We start from the raw sequence: 20,570 nt of genomic DNA on the forward strand, positions 1-20,570 counted from the left end.
TTAACAGGGAGGTACAACTGTTCATAGATGTGGAAGGTATTAACAGCATTAAATGCTGTTGTTTAAAACAGGCCATGTGTATAACATGTATAATTTTCATTTGTGTGGAAAAAAAGCATATTTTTAAGTTTTACCCTGATCTGGCAAGAAAGTTCTGAATATAGTATGAGTTTTTATTGCTGGTTTGGTAAGTAATTAAATATTTGACTTCTCCTGGTAAAGCCTCAATGCAGAATCTGCCCTACCACATGCTTGGCAATTCCAGAACTATTATGAGTGACCCATATATTGTCCTACACAGGCAGCACCAAACTTGGGAAAGGGTTTAATTCCAAAGTTACAAAATCAGTTTGGAATCCAGAGTTTTCTGCTATTTAAACACACGTGCAAATGGGGCGCAGATAAATCAGTAATTGTCCTCATCAGCTTTCTATAGCCAGAGTATATTTATCTGAGAATGCAGCTGAAACATTATGTAAGTATTGTGTGTAAGAACCTTCACTGAAGTATGAGATAAATTAATCACTTTATAATGGTCTCAGAATGTGATGATATGTATTCTCTGACCTTTAAAGTCTTTAATATTTGATGCAAACATTTAAGATGGTTACATATGTACATAACATACTTCCACTGAATTCTAGGCTAAATCAATGATTTTTTGGGGGCTCAGAATTTGATGATATTGATACTTTTTAATTCTGTAGATTCTATAATATCTAATATATATATATATTCTTTTTATAAGGTGTGATAATTGGTGATATAATGAATACCCGTGACCCTACTGCTCAGATGAAAAGAACATCCTGATACTTCCCTGTCCCATGTTCCTGTAGCCCACCTCACTGTACACACTGCCCTTTCACTCCACTCAGGGTACTGTTACCCTGAATTTTGTTTTTATCCTTCCCATGCTTGCTTTTGTTTGCCAGTTGTCATGCTTTTACAACATGTTTTTATTCTTCAGTTCTACCCTTAAGGTAAAAGCTGACCTTAAGTTCTCCCATACACTTCTGTATTCCTGTCATTACTTGAGTATCTTTTGTTTTGTTTCCTAGCTCATGTAAGCATTCAAGAAGATTAAAAAAAATTAATTTGTTCAGCATTTTTAGTTGCTTTCAGCTAGGAGGTTGGTCAGGACATTCAGTATACCTTGTTGGTATAAATGGAAAAGTGATCATCCATGGATTTAATAATTTATCTCTTTAGCTCATTTTGAAAATAATTTTGCATTGTAGTTAGAGACTGTGGCTCATTTGATACTAATTGTTTAAGTTCTGTATGGACTTGTTTCATCATCTTACACATATTTAGATATTGTTAAGGTTCCAGTTTTGCTTGAGTGGAATGTGTCTTCTCTAATTGTTTGGCACAGGCTCAATAAATAGCCATTCAAGATTATAAATTGTGCTGTTTAGATCTATCTTTCTAATATTCTTTTTTTTCCCTGCTTGAAAAATAGTATTGCTGGGTACACAAATCAGGGTAGGCATTTTCTGTCAGCATTTTGATGGTTATTTCCTACTGTCTTTAATTGTTTATTTGCTGTTGAGAACTCAGCTCTCATTTTGTCTTTCTGTGTAGGTGACCTGTCTTTTCTCTCTGGATGGCTTGAAGATCCTTATTTCTCTTTGGTTTTTGCAGCTTCATTACAGACGAGTCGTGGATTTTCTTTCTTTTTTTTTTTCTTTTTTTTGTTTTTCTTCCCTTGCTTCATCTGTGTCATGCTACCTCTAGGGTCATTTTCATCAATTCTGGAAATGTCTTAGATGTTGTCTATTCCGATATGACCTTTTCTCAGTTTTTGTTGTTTCTTCTGGGATTTTGGTTTAGATCTATGTTAGAACTCCTCAGTCTCTCCATGTGTGTTAGCTGCTTGTTCATGTTTTTAATTTCTTGTCTTTCTAAAGGATACATAATTCAGATCAGTCTAGTCTGTCAGATTACCAGCTTTCCTCAACCGTGACCAGTTTTGTGTTTGGTGCATTTATTGATTTTTTTGCTTATGATTAAAAAAATTTTTTTTAATTGCCAGGCCACTTTGTATGGCCCTTATTATTTGCTAATCTCTCTGTCTTTTATTAATATTTCTTTTACCATTCCATATATAATGAATGTCTATTCTGAATATGAATTATAGCATCTGAAGTCCTTGGGCTCTTCACATTTGTTGTTGGTGGCTTTCACAGTGACTTTTTTCCTTGTGTGTGAGTTCTGAACTCTTGTTTTGTTGAACTTCACATGTGGAAATCTTTAGGGCCTAGTTTGGAGATTCTTTCCTCTAAAGGTTTGTATTTGCTTGCTGGGAAACAGAAGTTACTACCAAATGGAGACCCTTTGAGTAGATTTTGAAGATGTCGCCTTACTACATGAATCTTAAGATAAGCTCTCTCACTTTGGGAAAGTAAGGAGCAGTGGTCAGTCCTCAGCCAGCTGAGAGTCCACTGTTCCCATATCTTACAGCCCATGGCTTCTACCAGGATCTTAGCTTGTATTTATTCCTATTTCATCACTCTGCCCCATTTTCCTTTACCTTCTTGTGACCTCAGTAATGTAAGAATAATTGTTATAATGCATCCAGAATCTGATCCTGGTTTATATAGCAGGTCCCTTTAGCAATGCTGTTGGAATCCTAAGTCATTGAATTGTTATGATGCTTAATGGCCTTATCACACTTGGATTCATACAAAGGCCCCTTGTAGAAGGGAGCTTGGAGATTCAAGGAGCTGATAAAAAGCCAGTGTGGCTGGAGGGCAGGGTAACAGATGAGACAGTAAGGGGTGGCTTGAGATGCCCTTTTCAGTCATTTGACCTTGATAGTGAAGACACTGAGAAGCCAGAGAAAGTTAAGTGCAAAGGGATGACAGAGTTCAGATCCAGGTTGCAAAAAACGTCGTTCTCACTGTTCTGCTAATAGTATATAAGAAGGTAAAGGTTACTATGTGGAGACTTACTGGCGTCAACAAGCTTCATGACTGAGTGTGATCACTCTGATCAATTGCTTACATTTAACTGTGGGGAAATTATTTCTCTGTACCTCAAAGTTTTATTTTTCCTACGACATTGTATTCTGAAACTTCAGATGTACTGCTGTGTTAAAAGAATTTTATAATGAACACCAGCATACCAACCACTTAGATTCTACTATTCATGTTTGTTATGTGTCTTTTATCACATAACGGTTTTTATCTCTCCATCCCTTTAGCCATTAATCCATTTTAAATTTTCGTACATTTCGAAGTAAGTTTCAAGTGTCAGCACACTTCAACATAAGTATCATTAACCTAGAATTCAGTATTCAATTACAGTTTTTGTTTTGATTTATACACAGTTAAATACATAAATATTAAGTATACATTTACTGAGTTTTCACAGATACATTCACCAGAATAATCTGAATCCCTGTGGAATGTAGAATATGACCATCACCCCGGAAAGTTTCCCACTGACCCTTCCCAGTCATTCCTTGCCCCCAGTCATGGGAAGCAACCATTGCTCTTCTGTTTTTCCCACCGTAGTTTAGTTTTGCCTGTTTTAGAATTTCTTATAAACAGATTTTATAGTGCACATTCTTTTATGTGAAGTTTGTTTTCTCATGATGTTTTTGAGATTTCAGTAATTTTTTTATTGTTGAGTAGTATTCTATTATGTAAGTATATTGTAATGTATTTATCCATTCTTCTGTTGATGAACATCTGGACTGTTTCCCTTTTTTTTTTTTATAAACTATTAATGAGATGACTAGGAACATTCTTTGGCAAGCATTTTTGTGAACATGGGCTGGGACTTTAATGTTAGATGAAATTTGTATCTACCCTTTGATCCTTCACGGTTGTATGATTTTATATTCCCTCCAGTAATGTATGAGAGTTCTGGTTGCTCTACATTCTATCCCGCATTTGATGTTGTCGGTGTTTTGTTTTAGCCTTTTGACTGGGTAGGTATGTGGTTGAATCATGTGGTGATTTTATATTCACTTCTCTGAGTACCAGCTAATCGTTGTTTGCGTTGTTTATTCTTCCATGTGCATATTGAATGTTAGTAGGTCTCCTTTTTTGAAAATATGGTTAAACCTTTTTGCCCAATTTGTATTGTTAAATTGTGCACTTTTTCTTCCCAATTTTTTTAAAATTGTGGTAGAACACGTACTTAACCATCATAAAATTTTCCATCTTAACCATTTTTAAGTGTGCAGTTCAGCGGTGCTACATACATTCATAATGTAGCACAACCATCCCCACCATCCTTCTCTGTAACTCTTTTCATTTTATAAAACTGAAAGTCTATAGACAATATTTCCCCATTTGCCCTCCTTGCAGCCCCTAGCAACCACCATTCTACTTTCTGTCTCTATGATTTTAAAATGTAGGACTTTTCATATGCCTTGGATACTAGCCCTTTGTCACAATGTTATGTTTTGCTAATATTTTCTCTGAGTCTGTAGCTTGTCTGTTCATTTTCTTAACCGATCTTAGGTTTTCTTTTTTTGTTTTTTTGAGACAAAGTCTTGCTCTGTTGCCCAGTCTGGCGTGCAGTGGTGCGATCTCCACTCACTGCAGCCTCTGCCTCACGGGTTCAGTGATTCTCCTGCCTCAGCCTCCTGAGTAGCTGGGACTTCAGGAGCCCACCACCATGTCTGGCTAATTTTTTGTATTTTTCGTAGAGACAGGGTTTCACCATGTTGGCCAGGATGGTCTTGATCTCCTGACCTCATGATTTCACCCACCTCGGCCTCCCAAAGTGCTGGGATTACAGGTGTGAGCCTCCGCACCCGGCCCTTTTTTTTTTTTTTTTTTTTAAAGTCTGGAAAATGGGCAGAGGGGATTGTTGTGAATCTTCAGTGAAACAGCATATCAAAGCACTTAGAAATGTCTGGCACATACTGAACACACTCCTTAGTGTTCTCTGTTTTAATTTCTATGCAGATGAATCAATATTTTTAATGGGGCCAGACACGGTGGCTCATGCCTGTAATCTTAGCCCTTTGGGAAGCTGAGGCTGAAGAACCACTTGTGCTTGAGTTTGGGCTGCAGTGAGCCATGGTTGTGCCACTGTACTCCAGCCTGGGTGACAGAGCAAGACTCAGTTTCTAAAAATACATATATTTTATACATACATATATATGTATATATTTGGTTTAGCCAGGGCAGAAATAAAATTATTATGTTTAAATTATTTCTACCACCACTCCTATCCCATGAAAAGAAGAGAGGGAGGGAAATAGATAGATTACAATAAAATACCCTAATTTTATTATTTCTCTTTCTGAAAATTCATCCAAGTCCATTTTGGGAGGGGTCATGAGGAAAACACTGACAAGTGTTTGAGTGTTATATTACTGGTTGGACATAATTATTAAGGATGCACATAGTTGCATTAAAAGATGGCCTAAATGTGACTACCAATGTGGAAATTTCAATGACTCACTAAATACTTTGACCTATTTGTGAATATTCTGAAATATAGTAATCAGCATGCTCTAAAAATAAACTAGAATCTTGTTATTAACACTATTCACTGTAGAGCAGGAATTTATAAAAATGAGTTTGACAATAAAGCTAATGACTCATGAGAAAGCAGGAAAAGTTTGTTTTACCCTGGAATCAAATTTTTTCTTTGCCATATAACATTTATTTTTTCTCTCTCAACTTTGATTTGTTAAAGTTATAAGTATTTCATTGGCAACTTTTTGCAAATGGCGGTGGCTGTTAGTTTGAAGACCAGTGTCCATGTTTAGTCAAGAAGTCATATTAGTCTGCATTGAGGATGCTGAACTTGTATAGAAATCTTTTAGCACTGTTGAAACGTTCAGCTCTTCAGATGCCTGAGCTTGATGTGAGTTTGTCATTGTTTACACCTACCGGAGTTAAGACTTAGAATGAATATGTCCACCCATTAGCTTTTAAATGACATTAAATAATCAGTGGTTTCCTTGACAAAAGGAGTTTCAGTAGGAAGTTGAAGAGAATACTGAGTCTAGAACTGCAACTTAACTCTATAATATAGAATCTAAACTTAACTATAGAATCTTGTGAGGTGCCGGGGCGTACTTACTTCTTATTGGTCAACTTCCTTTTATTTTTATTCCAGTTTTCTTTTTTATTTTTACAAGTTTTCAGATAATTGTATCATTAGAAATTGACTTCCTTCTCTCTATTTTCTTGGCCTTAAAACTGTCAGTTAAGAAACATTTTGAAATTGCAGGTCTAAGAGGGAAATCTTAGTTTAAGCCTTAGTTAAGCCTGGCATTCTCAGGATGGGAATTATCAGCTGCCCTTTTCCAGACAAGCTAAAATGTAATATAGGTCTAACTCTCTTATTAGAAGGTTTATTTTCTGTGCTTTGAAGATTTAATTGTGTACATTTCTTCTCCCCTTTTCACTCTTGTGTATTTTTGGTAATTGAAGGAGAAGCACTCATGGTTAATAAAGAGTGTAACATTCATACACACGTGTGTTTATTGTGGCACTATTCACAATAGCAAAGACTTGGAACCAACCCGGATGTTCATTAGTGATAGACTGGATTAAGAAAATATGGCACATATACACCATGGAATACTATGCAACCATAAAAAAGGACGAGTTCATGTCCTTTGTGAAACTGGAAACCATCATCCTGAGCAAACTATCGCAAGGACAGAAAACCAAACTCCGCATGTTCTCACTCATAGGTGGGAATTGAACAGTGAGAACACTTGGACACAGGAAGGGGAACATCACACACTGGGCCTGTCATGGGATGGGGGGAGGGGGGAGGGATAGCATTAGGAGATATACCTAATGTAAATGATGAGTTAATGGGTGCAACACACCAAAATGGCAGATGTATACATATGTAACAAACCTGCACGTTGTGCACATGTACCCTAGAACTTAAAGTATAATAATAATTTAAAAAAAGTGTGACGTCATATGCAAAAGTTTGCCAAGCAGAGACTCTGGCCTGAACTTGAGTGTTTAAGGTGTGTGTTGGAGGTCAGTCTCATAGGCATACAACCGCCTACGTGACTGACCTCATTTATTCACATTCCAGACCCTAGAGAGAAAACAGGTGTTTACCATCAAAACTGTGTGCATAAATTATCTGGTTCAAATTGGTGGCCAGTTTTTTCACCAGTTGGTGGTCAAATTTTGGCTGTCTTCAGGTATGCAAAAGTGCTCTTATCAGACAGAACATTTCAGGGGTTTAGTTTTTAAGAAATAAGGTCCAGTCCTGAAAATATACCTTTCTTGGGAATAAACAGTATTTGAGCATCCCAGACCTGCCGCTGAGTTAACATTTTCCTGCGTAATTTGCCTTTTCTTTCCTGGAATTAAGTTACTTCTGCTCAGTCTTCAGCTCTTAATTTAAATGGTGCTTTCCGTGTAAAGCACCATTTACTTGTGCATAGTACCCGTACATTTCTCATATAACATAATACACATTTAAAAATACAAAATTTGTTTTATTGAGGTATAATTTGCATACAATAAAATAATCAATTTAAGTATGCAGTTTAGTAAGTTTTGACATTTGTATACAGTCCGGTAATTACCACTTCAGTCATGATCTAATCCAATATAGGAATAAGGAAATTGATATTGGCAGAATACTGTTAACTAGACCGCAAACCTAATTTAGATTTCACTGATGTTTACACACACTCAAGTGTGTGTGTTTGTGTGTAATTCTGTGCGGTTTCATCACAGGTGCAAATGTATGTAATCATCATAATCAAAATGCAGAACTATCCTGTGAACACAAAATCCCTGTTGCGTTATTAGTCACATGCTATCCCATCCCTAACTCTAGCAACCACTGATCTGTTGTTTATACATTATACTTAACTGTTGTTAATCTGTGGTACCTACCAACAGGGTGTGCATTCAGTGAGAGCAAATAAGAAGTCTGTCTTCTTCACCGCTGTATCCACAACACAGTAGGGCATGGGTTTTAGGTACTCAATTTATTATCTTCAGTAATTTAATATTGAAAATTGACTTTTAATCCTAATGCCCTGATATTCCAAACTTTTAGATGAGATTTGTTAGAAGATGTCATGAAAAAAGTCCAAGAAATAAAGGAAATTTTTGAAGTTTGAGAAATCAGATTGTATGTGTGCATGTGCTCCCACCCACGTACACATGGGCACACACACACTCAACATCAAATTTTCTTTTAAAAGATTGCTGTGCAATTGGATTCTTCATTTACTACTTTGTTTTTTTGAGATAAGGTCTCGCTCTGTCGCCCATACTGGAGAGCAGTGGCACGATCTCGGCTCACTGCAACCTCTGCCTCCTGGGTTCAAACGACTCTCCTTCCTCAGCCTCCTGTGTAGCTGGGTCTAAAGGTGCACACCACCATTGTGTAGCTAGGTCTAAAGGTGCACACCACCATTGTGTAGCTGGGTCTAAAGGTGCACACCACCATTGTGTAGCTAGGTCTAAAGGTGCACACCACCATTGTGTAGCTAGGTCTAAAGGTGCACACCACCGTGCATGCCTAATTTTTGTATTTGTAGTAGAGAGATGGTTTCACCATGTTAACCAGCCTGGTCTCGAACTCCTAAACTCAGGTGATCCACCTGCCTTGGCCTCCCAAAGTACTGGGATTGTAGGTGTGAGCCATCATGCCTGGCCCCTTCATTTACTTCTGATAAAATTTGGGGTTACTTAACCAGTATAAATGGACAACAAAGAGAGATAATGGAAACACTTGTTATCATATAACTTTATGGTCTATCCTCAATAGAACATTCAAAGTAATTATTTTTAAATTAAAATTTACCATTACCTTTGTGTAAGTTCCATGTATGTTTTATTCGCTACAATATCCTGGCACATGATAGTCATTTTGTAAACATTTGATAAATTAATGAATGCATAACTGTTAAATACTATGTTAAATGACATTGAATTGTTTAAACGTATGTAACTCATTAAGATAGCATAATTGTTCATTTGTATCTTTTTATAGCTTAGGTATGAAAGAAGAAAAATTAAATTAGGATTAATTTGGAGCTGCCATTGAGTTCCATCTGTATATAAAATACTTCACCGAATCTGACAAAAACTCAAGTCAACTAGGCTCTGAGAGTAAAATTACTTGCTTTTGTTCACCCAGCTAGTAAGTAAGCCTAGTCAGTTTTACCTTTGTCTGCCCTCTGCCCTGTCCTCTTTCGGTGCTACCAAGGAATTCTGAGTCCAATTGATAAATTTGTGTAGCTATTAGAATATTCAAAAGAGACCAAAATAAGACAAAATCTCATGTGGTAGCCAAAGCATTGAGTTGACATATGCAATACATTATGGAGTAATTTAGCATCAATATTTTCTATTAGAAAATGTGAACAGTTTTTATGTTAAAACCTGTGCTTCATTCTATTACAGAGTGAGATGAAGGAACTCCTTAATACACATACAATACTTGCACAAAGAAAGAAGTCCAAATCCATCCTAGTTTTTTTTTTCCTTCTTTTTCTTTTTTGATGCGATCTAGGCTCACTGCAAGCTCCGCCTCCCGGGTTCACACCATTCTCCAGCCTCAGCCTCCTGAGTAGCTGGGAGGCGCCTGTCACCAGGCCCAGCTAATAAATATATATATATATATATATATATATTATTTTTTTTTAAGTAGAGACGGGATTTCACTGTGTTAGCCAGGGTGGTCTCGATCTCCTGACCTCATGATCCGCCCACCTCATCCTCCCAAAATACTAGGATTACAGGCGTGAGCCACTGCGCCTGGCCCATCCTAGTTTTTTTTTTTTTTTTTTTTCTTTGAGACAAAGTCTTGCTCTTGGCCCTCAGGCTGGAGTGCAGTGGCACGATCTCAGCTCACTGCAACCTCTGCCTCCTTGGTTCAAGTGATTCTCCTGCCGTAGCCTCCCAAGTAGCTGGGATCATAGGCATCTGTCACCATGCCCAGCTGATTTTTTTGTATTTTTAGTAGAGGCGGGGCTTCACCATGTTGGCCAGGCTGGTCTCAAACTCCTGACCTCAGGTGATTTGCCTGTCTCGGCCTCCCAAAGTGCTGGGATTGCAGGCGTGAGCCACTGCGCCCAGCCAACAAATTGATTTTTAAAAATCAACTTTCAGAAGTCTTCTTTTGGAAGAATCTTGCAAATTTTCCTGGACCTGGATATAATCCACAATAGAAAAAGAGAATACAACACAGTGACAGTGTTCCAGCACCTTAGGAGATGCGCGATGCATGTGAATCTGTTGTGGTTGATACTCGGGATGCAAGGGTAAATGAGAGGTGGTTCCTGCTTGTTAATCTTCATTCTAATAGAGAATAACTGCACTGTGGAAGGGTTCACAAGTTGTAGGTACAAACTAAAGCTGGAGTTTTAGGGGTTGATAGATCTGGATTTTGAATCCTGACTTTAATACTTGCTTAACACAAAGTTAAGTTTTCTGATCTTTATATATAATAGGACTAATAAACTCTACCTTGAAGAATTATTGTAAAGATCAGAAATATATGTAAAATGCTTAGCGTAGTAACTGGTCCCTGGTGGATACTCCTTAAGTAGGATTATTATCTACTGCTATCATTTTGATAATTCTTTCAGGCTTTTTCTGAGGCTGTAAAATGGGGATGATAATAGTACCCATCTCACAGTGATGGTCTGATGATTAAATGAGTTATTACATGTAAATCTGCTTGACATGGTGCTAGGTATATATACTTTATAGAAACTTAAATGCTTGATAAATTTGGTTTCACAAATGATAGCAGTTCTGCTGGGAGTTAGTGAAAGAGAGGTAGTCAAGAAGTGTTTTATAAGGGAAATGAACCAAGTGTGTACATAATTCTGAGTCTTGAAGCCCAGCCTCAGGATGTGACCTCGCTCAGTGGCTTGAGAGAACACTCTCTAGAGCCTAGATAACAGGGAGCATTGAGACACTGAACAGAGTTTGCTTTCTCTCCGGCGGCAGAGGGGAAGCTGCTTTGGGGCTTGAGGGGAGGATGCGGGTCTGTGGTGATGCCTTATTCTATTTTAGATCTATACTCTTTGCAGAATACTTTGATCACGTTGGGCCACAAATAGATTCAGTCTGTGATCATACAGTTCTGATAATCGAGATTAAAGCTACAGGAAAACAAGTCTCAGAACTTTGAAATCATTCTCATAAATGAGATTTTTAAAATGAAGATTATTAAATTTTAATTTCCCCTTTTTTCATTTTTACAATACAAATTTCATTTTGATGATGAAATATAGCATTTGATTATTTTTCCTACCTGTGAATAGTGTTTAAAAATTGTGGCAATTAATCTTCAAGATTAATTGAATTTCATAATGGTGCATTTTCCTCAACATGTAATTGGTGGTCTGCAGTAGTTCCTCTGAAATCTGCATCGGGCAACTAAAAGCCACTGAATGTTTCCATCAGAGTAGCTGTGGTATTTTTCTGCCTATCTAAATACCTGTCTTGGTTTAATTCTTGCGCCTTTATTTTTGTGCTCGATAATAAACCTAGTTATGATGCAAAACAGGCTTTAGATTGAGACTTATTTTTTGTTTTGTAGAAACAAGAGCCAATTGAAGTTAAACAAATCGTTCTAGACCTAAAGCTTTTTACTTAACTGACTGGATTAATTCCGTTGCAGTTGATCAGTCTTGAGTGCCCGCTATGTGGAAGTAGTAGAAACTGTTGTTCCTTGTAAAGGATGGAAAATACATATGGAAAATAACATTTATGTACCCACCCTCCAGTTTGATGACTGTTCACTCATTTGTTTACTCATTCATTCAATAAATATTTATTGAGCACACAGACTTAGATGCTAATGCAGAAAATAAAGGAAGGTTTTGAGACAGAATATTCCTTAAATCAGTAATAGCACATAGTTGTCTACTGCTAGCTGAGGGAATGTTTCTCCTACTTTAAGAGAAAATAATGAGTAAATGTTCATACTTTTTAAATGCATATTAAGTTATGAATTCCTGGTAGGTTACAGAGAGTATTCCCATCTGATGTCTTTTATCTTCTCTGTAACAGAGATATGGCAGGCTTACTGGAGGACGTATGAAATCAGTGAATTGTAGAGCTTCCTAGGCAAGCATTGTTCAATTTCCAGATAGTTTTAACTGGCCATTTGAGATTTGTCTTCATGAGTTGAAAGTGGAGTTTATACTATGATTTCTCCAGCTGCTCATCTAAGCATGAAGAGGATGAGTGGGTAGGTTCAACATGGCTTGGGTTTACCAAGCAATTCAAACAGAGGGATAATAGGAGACAGGGGAGCTGGTTGTCTTTGCAAGAGACGGTCATAATGAGGAACCATCCAGTATGAAGTAGACAAAGATTGGTATGGAGTGAGAGGTGAGTTAACTGGGGATGGAACTCTTTGAACAAATGAGCTAGCAGGCTAGTAGGCAGTTGTTGAAGAACGGGATGTTTGAACATTTTTTTAGGGCAGAAGTCAAGATACTTTTTGTGTAAAGGGTCAGAGTAAATATTTTAGACTTTGAGGAACGAGGCAAAATGGAGGGTATTATGAAAGTACAGAACAAGAGAGAAGACAAATTTGCACAAATTTTTGTGTTGATAAAGTTCATAATAGAGTGTAGTTTTCTAGTAACACAGGTGTGCTGCTGAAGAGAATGGGATGCTTCTTGGAGGAAGGGGGGTAACATTTCATGTGAGGTTCAAAATGGGTGCGCTTATCAAAATAAATTGCAGATTTTAATCTCTTCAGGCTAATCTACAAGGAAATGGTACACATTTCATCTTTGAAAATGTGTTCACAGTGACAATTACTTGCAAGTATTGATATCACTCTTATCAGCTTTTAAAATTGAGTTTATTCATTGTTTAGAAGGCATTTCAAGAATTCCATTAGATTCTTGTCTTTGCTTTAGACTTTAAGCTTGTATTACTTTGCAGATTAATCACTTAAAATTGATGGTTAGATGGAAACACCTCAGCTGCACATTTAAATGGATTTTGAAGTATGTAAATCCTTTGCCTTTTCATTGGAGTCCAAAATATGCTGCTGGAACTGTAGTTTGAGGTCAGAAAATACATCTGCAAATTTTTGTAGAAATGGAAATTTCCCTTCTGGTTTTCACTTTTGACAGCATGGGAAGGGTGTGGAGCAGCTGAAGGTTATTATGATTCAGACTCTATTCATTGTTTCTTAATGTCCCATTTAAGTGGTCATAGATTATATGAGCTTTTCTTAATAGGAGACCGTTTTATTTCTTTAATATTTTTTGGTATAACTCATGTTTATATCTTTAACATCAAGCATAATTACTGACACAATGTAAACTATATGAAAGGTACTCAGGAAACATTTATTGGATGCATATGTCTGATATTTTTCTTTTAAAACAGTGTTGTTTATCCTATTCCTTTTGTTGTAGGTGAAGAGCGATTATATGTTAGAGATAGCTGATCAAGTGGACCAGGAAATTGCTTTGAAGTTGGGTTGTCTAGAAATACGGTAAGATGGTAACTATACATTAAGGCCTTTATTTATCAATTTTTAAATTATTTTTGAATATTTTGCAGGTATTTTGCTTTTCTTCATAATGATTATCAGTGAAATACTGAATAAAATTTGAGTAAATTATGAACTGTTGGTTTGGTGCAAAGATAATTGCAGTTGTTGCCATTGATTTTATTTATTATTCAGCTGCCTCTCTCCCAGTTTTCATCATTTAACAACATAACTTTTCCTTATATATACATGTAAATGTATATCTTCCCTCTTCCCTGATTTTAGGCGATCATACTGGGAGATGCGGGGCAATGCCCTAGAAAAGAAGTCTAACTATGAAGTATTAGAGTAAGTATTATACTTATAAGCTATACCTGCAAATATGCGGAACTAAATTAGTTTGTAGTTTATCTTAAAATTAAATACTGATTCTGAAACACTACTATTTCTAAAATTTTATGTCTGGAAGAGGAAAAGAACAGAATCCTTGATGACATTAATTGTGTTAGTAAACATTTAGATTTGTTGATAGATGTCTTAAAGCTAATATTGTATATGGCCTGTTAACGTACACATTTTGTCTGTGTAGAGTTAATCATAGCAAGGTGATATTTTTTCTAATTTATATTGAATTCTACAGCTGCCTATAAATTGCTTATAAATTATTGTTCGTAGTCTCTGTATAAGTTACTACAGATTGTTTTTCACAAACGGAGATACAGAAGTTACTCACTGCTCATGTATCAGAAAAATCTAGAATAACTAGAAATTTTTCCAATAATGAAATTAATTTGTGCATTAGACTGTTATATTAGATTGTATTAAATTAACCCAATCTGGAGTTTACGTTGTGGGAGACTAGAAGCCCTATACTTCATCTTTTTCATAATTAATTCAGCAAAAGATAATTGAACATTGAGTCCTTTGTAGCTAAGTGCCGGAGATTCGGAAATAAAACAAAATTTTAACCCCCAGGAAGCATTTCACTAAAAGGAAGACTCTCAGACAAGTAAGCAAAATTATAACATAATGTGCTAGAAATGAAAGTGGAAGTATCAGCTGGGTGTTTGCAGGAGAATGGTGCTTGATGTGTGAGGTGTTTTCACATGGAGATGTTATTTAACCTAAGTCTTAAAGAATGAGTGGTTCACAAAGTGTAGGTATGTGGGGTTTGTTGCATGGGACCCAGGAAGCCAGTCAAGAGGATAAATCAACATTTGCAAAGGCATAGAAACATGGACCATCAGGCAAAGGTTAGGAAATTCTAAGTTGGTTGTGAGTAGATAGAATAGCATTCTTATGAGGGAGATAGGGACGTGTATACAGGGACCAGGTCGTTACCTCTCTAGTACATTCTTCAAAGAGTCTGGACTTAGCCTTTGAGCATCGCTAACTCATCATTTCAAGCAGGACAATTATATGATGAGATTCGCAAGTTAGAATTCCATATTTGTGAGATTAGAATTTTATTAAAGAAGTTTAAAGATGGAAGCAGTGAGTCAGGAAGCTGCTGTACCTTTCTTGTCCATGTGAGAATGATGAGGCTGTGAGACAGAAGGAAGCAGTGGCCATGGAGACCTGGGCTAGCAGAGGCAGAGTCTGTGTGACTGGAGCCTGATTATATTTGAATCAAGGACAGGGAGGAACCCAAGGAGTCTCTTGGTTTTCTCTCATGGGCCACTATGGATACCAGTCACAGAAAAGCAGTGTGCTTGAGGAGAAAGAAAACAAGTTACTTGGAGCATGTTGATTTTTAGTTCTAAGGGAACATTCATGTTTTTTAAAATGAAAAAGGAAAGATCACTGTTCGTTTATTTCACTGTTATGAAATCACAAATACCAGCAGCATTAAAAATCATCTCTTATGGTACTCTGTGCTTAGATCTTGGTTTCTAGTACCATTCTTCAGTGGAAGGAACCAGAGCTCCTTGGAAAAATGCAGTTCGAGGGAGAGGAGAAAAAATACAAGGGTGAGCCCTAGAGCTGCTTGTAGTGCCAGAAAGAAGGAAGTGCTCAAAAAGCAAAACGATGGGGCCGTGTCAGAGGATGAAGGAGCCAGTGGAAAAAGTTCCCAGTGACAAAAGCTGGAACAATTTGAGCAACAAATTAAGTTACATAGTATTAGATTATAACCCAAAGTATGAATACCCATGAATCCATAGTAATATAAATACTTGAATCAATAAATATTTAAAGGAGCAGTGACAAATTTCCTCTACAGAAAAATTCCAAAAAATTTATGTAGATTCCCTCTCTCAAAGGAGGTAGGGCATAAAACTCATCTCTAACATATGAGCTACATTTAGTGACTTGTTTCTAAAGAGTATAATAAGGAAAGGAAGTGTGGGGAAAAAGTAACTTTACAGTGAAGAAACCTGACAGGCATGACCTCAGCCAGGTGGTCAAAGTCAGCATAACCAGTGATCAGTAGTGTTGATAGTGTGCAACCATGATGTAATGTGTTGAGAAAGACACTTTACCTCTGTAGCCTTCCTCATAACAAAACCCCATAACCTGAGTCTAATCATGAGAAAAAACATCAAACAAATCCCTCTTTAGGGACATTTTACAAAGTACCTAACCAGTACTCCTCAAAATTGTCAAGGTGATGAAGGGGACAGTGGAAGTCAGAGAAACTCACATATCCAGGAGTTGCCTAAAGAAACATGATGATTACATGTAATGTGGTGTCCTCAATAAGATCTTGGAACAGAAAAAGGATAGGGAAAAAACTGATGAAATCTGAGTACAGAGTTTGTTAATCATAATATATTCATACTGGGTTTATTATTTGTGACAAATGTACCAAAGTAATGCAAGATATTAATAGTAGGGGGACCTGGGTGTGGACTATACAGGATACTCTCTTTGTAACTCTTTTGTAAATCTAAAACTATTGTAAAATAAAAGGCCTATCTAAAAAGAAAATCCTGATGGGAGAATTAAGCAAGTAGTTAGAGATGATCTAAAAAGGTACAATAGATGGCAAATAGTTATGTGAAGTCAAGAGAAGAGTGCTAGTTCAGTGGCCTGACTGAGTTACATACAGGGAGAGGACTCCAGGAACACATGTGATCATCTTTCAGGGTCGCTGTGGAAGCCTACCCTAGTGTAGTGACTGGGGAAAAAGAATGATGTGATTTGTATTCTACCTATCTCTATGTGAGGCCAAGACAGGAAAATGAAATAGTAACTGAGAGATAGAGTCTGTGTGAGAACCAGAGGTGTACAAAGGAATGAAGACAGCCAGACATACTGTCAAAAGGATACAGGAAGAGAGATACTTGAAAGAAATTTCCATGAATAATACATTGACATGTTTTTAATCGCCAAAACAGTTAAAGAAAAGCAGATTATCTGTCAAGGTGAATTTCTGAGTGGTACGTTTGGAGAGAAGAATTTTAAGTTCAAGATCTGTTTGAAATGAAAGTCAAATTTTGCACTGAAGTTGGTGTAAATTGGGCTTATTTCTAGAAATTACAGAACTTCAGATGATCAGAGAAGAGACGAATAGAAGAGGACAAATTAGGGCTTTAACCAGTGCTTTCAAAACGTTACATAGTTTTTGTCAGGGGTCAGTGAAATGGAGAATATGAGAATTGCTATACATGTCTACGGCCATACCACCCTGAACGTGCCCGATCTCATCTGATCTCGGAAGCTAAGCAGGGTCGGGCCTGGTTTGTACTTGGATGGGAGAATTGCTATACATAAGTAAGGGCTTGTGATTATTATTGCTTGAAACAGAAGAACTAGACAGCATGAGTTTGTAAATTAGATCCTTCTTAGAGGACTGCATGGAAAGTTGAATTATCTGTTGTTTTGATATGGCTGTTTCATCTTAGTTAATTTATATGTGCGATATTTAAAGTAAGTAAATATGACAGTTAAAAGAGGAATCTTGAGTTTCTTGTAGTTCTAGGATATTATTGTGCTTATCTTGCTGTCCCCTCTTTCTAAATTCCTGTGCTTTTGTTCCATGTTAGTGATTCTTTGCAATTATACAACTTGTGTGAATTCAGCACCCTGTCTCCTTATAAGTAGATTAGTTGAGTGACTTCTTAAAGCAGAATATCTGGGTTCAAGTCCTTATTACACCTTGACTATTTTATTTGCCAGGTTTTATTAGTAAGCTCTTGGTGTCTGTTTCCAAACGTGTAAAATGGGGATATTGGTGATACATATATAGGAGCGTCGTAAGGAGTGAGATAATTTATGTCAAGAGCTTAATACATATTGTACCCAACAGTGAATAAATGCGGACTATAATTATGATTATTATCCATGGGAGATACTGATTGTCAGTCAGGATGAAAACCAAACTGTAGAGTTTCTTTAAAGAGCATTAAGAAAAAAAAATGATAGAAAACAATGTTATTGTTCATCTGTTGGTTTAATTTTGAGCCCTTTTAAAATGATTTTTAATTTATTTGTTTTCAAAGGTAATAATACATTCTAGTTAGAGAAACATTGAAACTACACTGTCAAATAAGAAAATTTTTTCAACTCCTCTTACTGATAACCATCATCATAGTTTTAGTAAATATCCTTATAGCTCTCTGTTTCGACAATTGTGTGCGCATTCAATGCATAGTTTTAATATAAGTGGAATGATCCTATATGCATCTTGCCTTTTTATTCAACTTTATGTTTAATACATCTTTCCATGTGACTAAATAGAAATATACATTAGTATATAGTCCACCCATGAGTATACAATACTACATTTAAACAGCCACATAATAGTTGACATTCAGTTCAGGTTAATAATAGTGTAAGGCATGGTGCCATTTTTTGTTCATTTTTGCCTATATGATAGGCAACAGATGATAACTTGCTTTATATTAGTTTGATTACTGGTAATATTAAACCTCTTTGCATATATGGCCGTTTTTAAGTTTTTTTCTAAATTAACTGTATTTTAAATAAGCTTTTCTAATATGTTTATTTTTTCTTTATTGATCTTAAGCAGTCTTTGTCATGTTAACACTATCTTGTAATGTTAGTTCTGTATTTTCTTTCCTAGCTCGTCATTTTCTTTCAACTATGTGTATATGGCTCTCATCATACAGAAGTTTGTCTTTCTTTAATGTAGTAAAATGGTATTTTCATTTTGGTTTTTGAGTTTTAAGATCCTATTTTTACAAAGGCATTCCAGAAGTTAAGATTGTTAAATGTTTGTTTTGAAACTTTTGTGCATTCATTCTGTTTTTATATTTTCAAATGTGTGGATTTTAAAAATATTTTCTTTTTAAATTAACTTTTGACTTAATGGCATTATGCTCAGATAGCATGGTCTGTGTGACAAGAGCCTCTCAGCTTTTGTGGAGCCTTCCTTTGTGGACCCTAGAATAAGATCATTTTCCCCTAGTGTTTTATCATGAAAAAGTTTCAAAAATATAAAAAAGTTGAGAGACTTGTTCAGTCAGCATCTATGTGTCTAGCACCAGAATGCTACAGTTATTAACATTTTGTTGTATTTGCTCTGTGTGATCAGTTGTTATAAATGTTTTAGTGTGACTTAAAAAATGCATTTCCTATTCAAGCTTGTTAACATACCCATCTGTGATAATGACTTTGCCAGTTTCTTCCTATAAGTCTATTTATTTTTCCTTTGTATTTTGAGGCTCTTTTATTTAAACATCCAAACAATATGCATTTTTGGTAAATTGAATCTTGCATCATTATGTAGTGATCTTCTCTATGCCTGATAATTTTTTTTTGTTGTTGTTGTTGTTCTGAAATCTGTTTTGCCTTCTTTGGTTAGCCTTGACCTGGTTTATACATTACCATTTTTTCACTTTCAACTTTTGTGTGTCCTTATACTGTTTAGGTGTGTCTTTTAAAAATGTCATAGTGCTGGATTTCTTAAATCCAGTTTGCTAAGTATGTCTTTGAACTGATAGGTTAAGTACATTTGTATTCCTTAGGATGCGTGATATATTGGACTCGCTTTTATTGTCTGTTTCCAGTGTCCTAGAAATGAATTGTGTGTGACTGCATGTGCTGTTTATTTCTTAGTTGGTATTCTTAGTCCACATTTTCTTCTGTAATTACTTTGAAATTTATAAACATCTCTACTCTTTCATTAGTTACCCTTACATTTAACCTTCTATATTAACCAACTCCAGATTTTAAACTTATCTAACCCTGTAAAGCAAGGACCTTGAAACACCTTAAGTCTCCCCATCTTCTTCCAACTTACACATCATTTTTTCCTGTTATTTTAGTTGTATCTTTTCAAAATTGAAACTCCAAATATTAGACATTATTATTATTTTATACAGTTATTATTTTTGGCTTTCCCTGCATGTGTATTATTTTATTTCTTAAACATCCTTTATTGGGCCAGGTGCAGTAGCTCATACCTATAATCCCAGCACACTGGGAGGCCAAGGTGGGAAGATGTGTTGACCAGCATGGATAACATAATGTTGCAAGACCTTATCTCTACAAATAATTTTAAAAACTAGCCAGGTGCAGTGGCACGCAGCTGTGGTCCCACCTAGTTGGGAGGCTGAGGCTGGAGGATTGCTTGAGCTCAGGTTGTTGTGGCTGCAGTGAGCTGTGATCATGCCACTGCACTCCAGCCTGGGCAACAGAGCAAGACCTTGTTTAAAATAACCATGTTTGTATCTCAGACCACCTTTCTGGTATGCTTTTCCTTTTGTTCCAAATATATTGTTCAGATCATTGGGTTTTTTTTCCTCAACACTGTAAAGATATTCTGTTATGACTAGAAATGTCTATTGACATTTCTTTGTGGTTGCTTTTTCTTTTAAGGTCCTTTTCCTACTTTTCATCTTTTCTAGTTTTATTCATGTCTTGTGCTTCGATTTCTTTTTATAAACCCAGTTGGAATAAGGCATACTTCTCAATTCTGTAGATTCATGTTTTTCATCTGGAAAATATATGCCACTGTCTCTTTAATAATCAATAGATGCATTTCTGATCTTTGCTATCTCTTACATTTTTTGTATTTTCTATCTCTGTCTCTCTGGATCCTCTTTTTTGGGGGGGATTTTTCCTTGGATTTGTCGTCTAATTCTTTAATTCTCTTCAGTAGTATCTTTATGCCATACGTTGTTCATTTATTTCATTCTACCACTTACATTTTTCATTTC

At 36.2% G+C, this 20,570-nt stretch overlaps 1 protein-coding gene across 25 annotated transcripts in view; it reads left to right on the forward strand.

Moving 5' to 3' along the window:
* PTK2 (protein tyrosine kinase 2) overlaps nucleotides 1–20,570 on the forward strand; it is a 356,647-nt gene that overhangs the window by 142,603 nt on the left and 193,474 nt on the right. For 24 of the 25 annotated variants that reach the window (XM_050801647.1, XM_050801656.1, XM_050801658.1 and 21 more), the window contains 2 exons: nucleotides 13,370–13,449; nucleotides 13,732–13,794. In XM_050801647.1, the coding sequence (XP_050657604.1) occupies nucleotides 13,370–13,449; nucleotides 13,732–13,794 (143 nt within the window). Of the gene's footprint in view, nucleotides 1–13,369; nucleotides 13,450–13,731; nucleotides 13,795–15,695; nucleotides 16,126–20,570 lie in introns of those variants that run through there. The other variant, XM_050801662.1, reaches the window with a different exon arrangement.

The sequence above is a fragment of the Macaca thibetana genome, chromosome 8 (assembly GCF_024542745.1).
Source record: "Macaca thibetana thibetana isolate TM-01 chromosome 8, ASM2454274v1, whole genome shotgun sequence".
In the NCBI taxonomy this organism is placed as follows: domain Eukaryota; kingdom Metazoa; phylum Chordata; class Mammalia; order Primates; family Cercopithecidae; genus Macaca; species Macaca thibetana.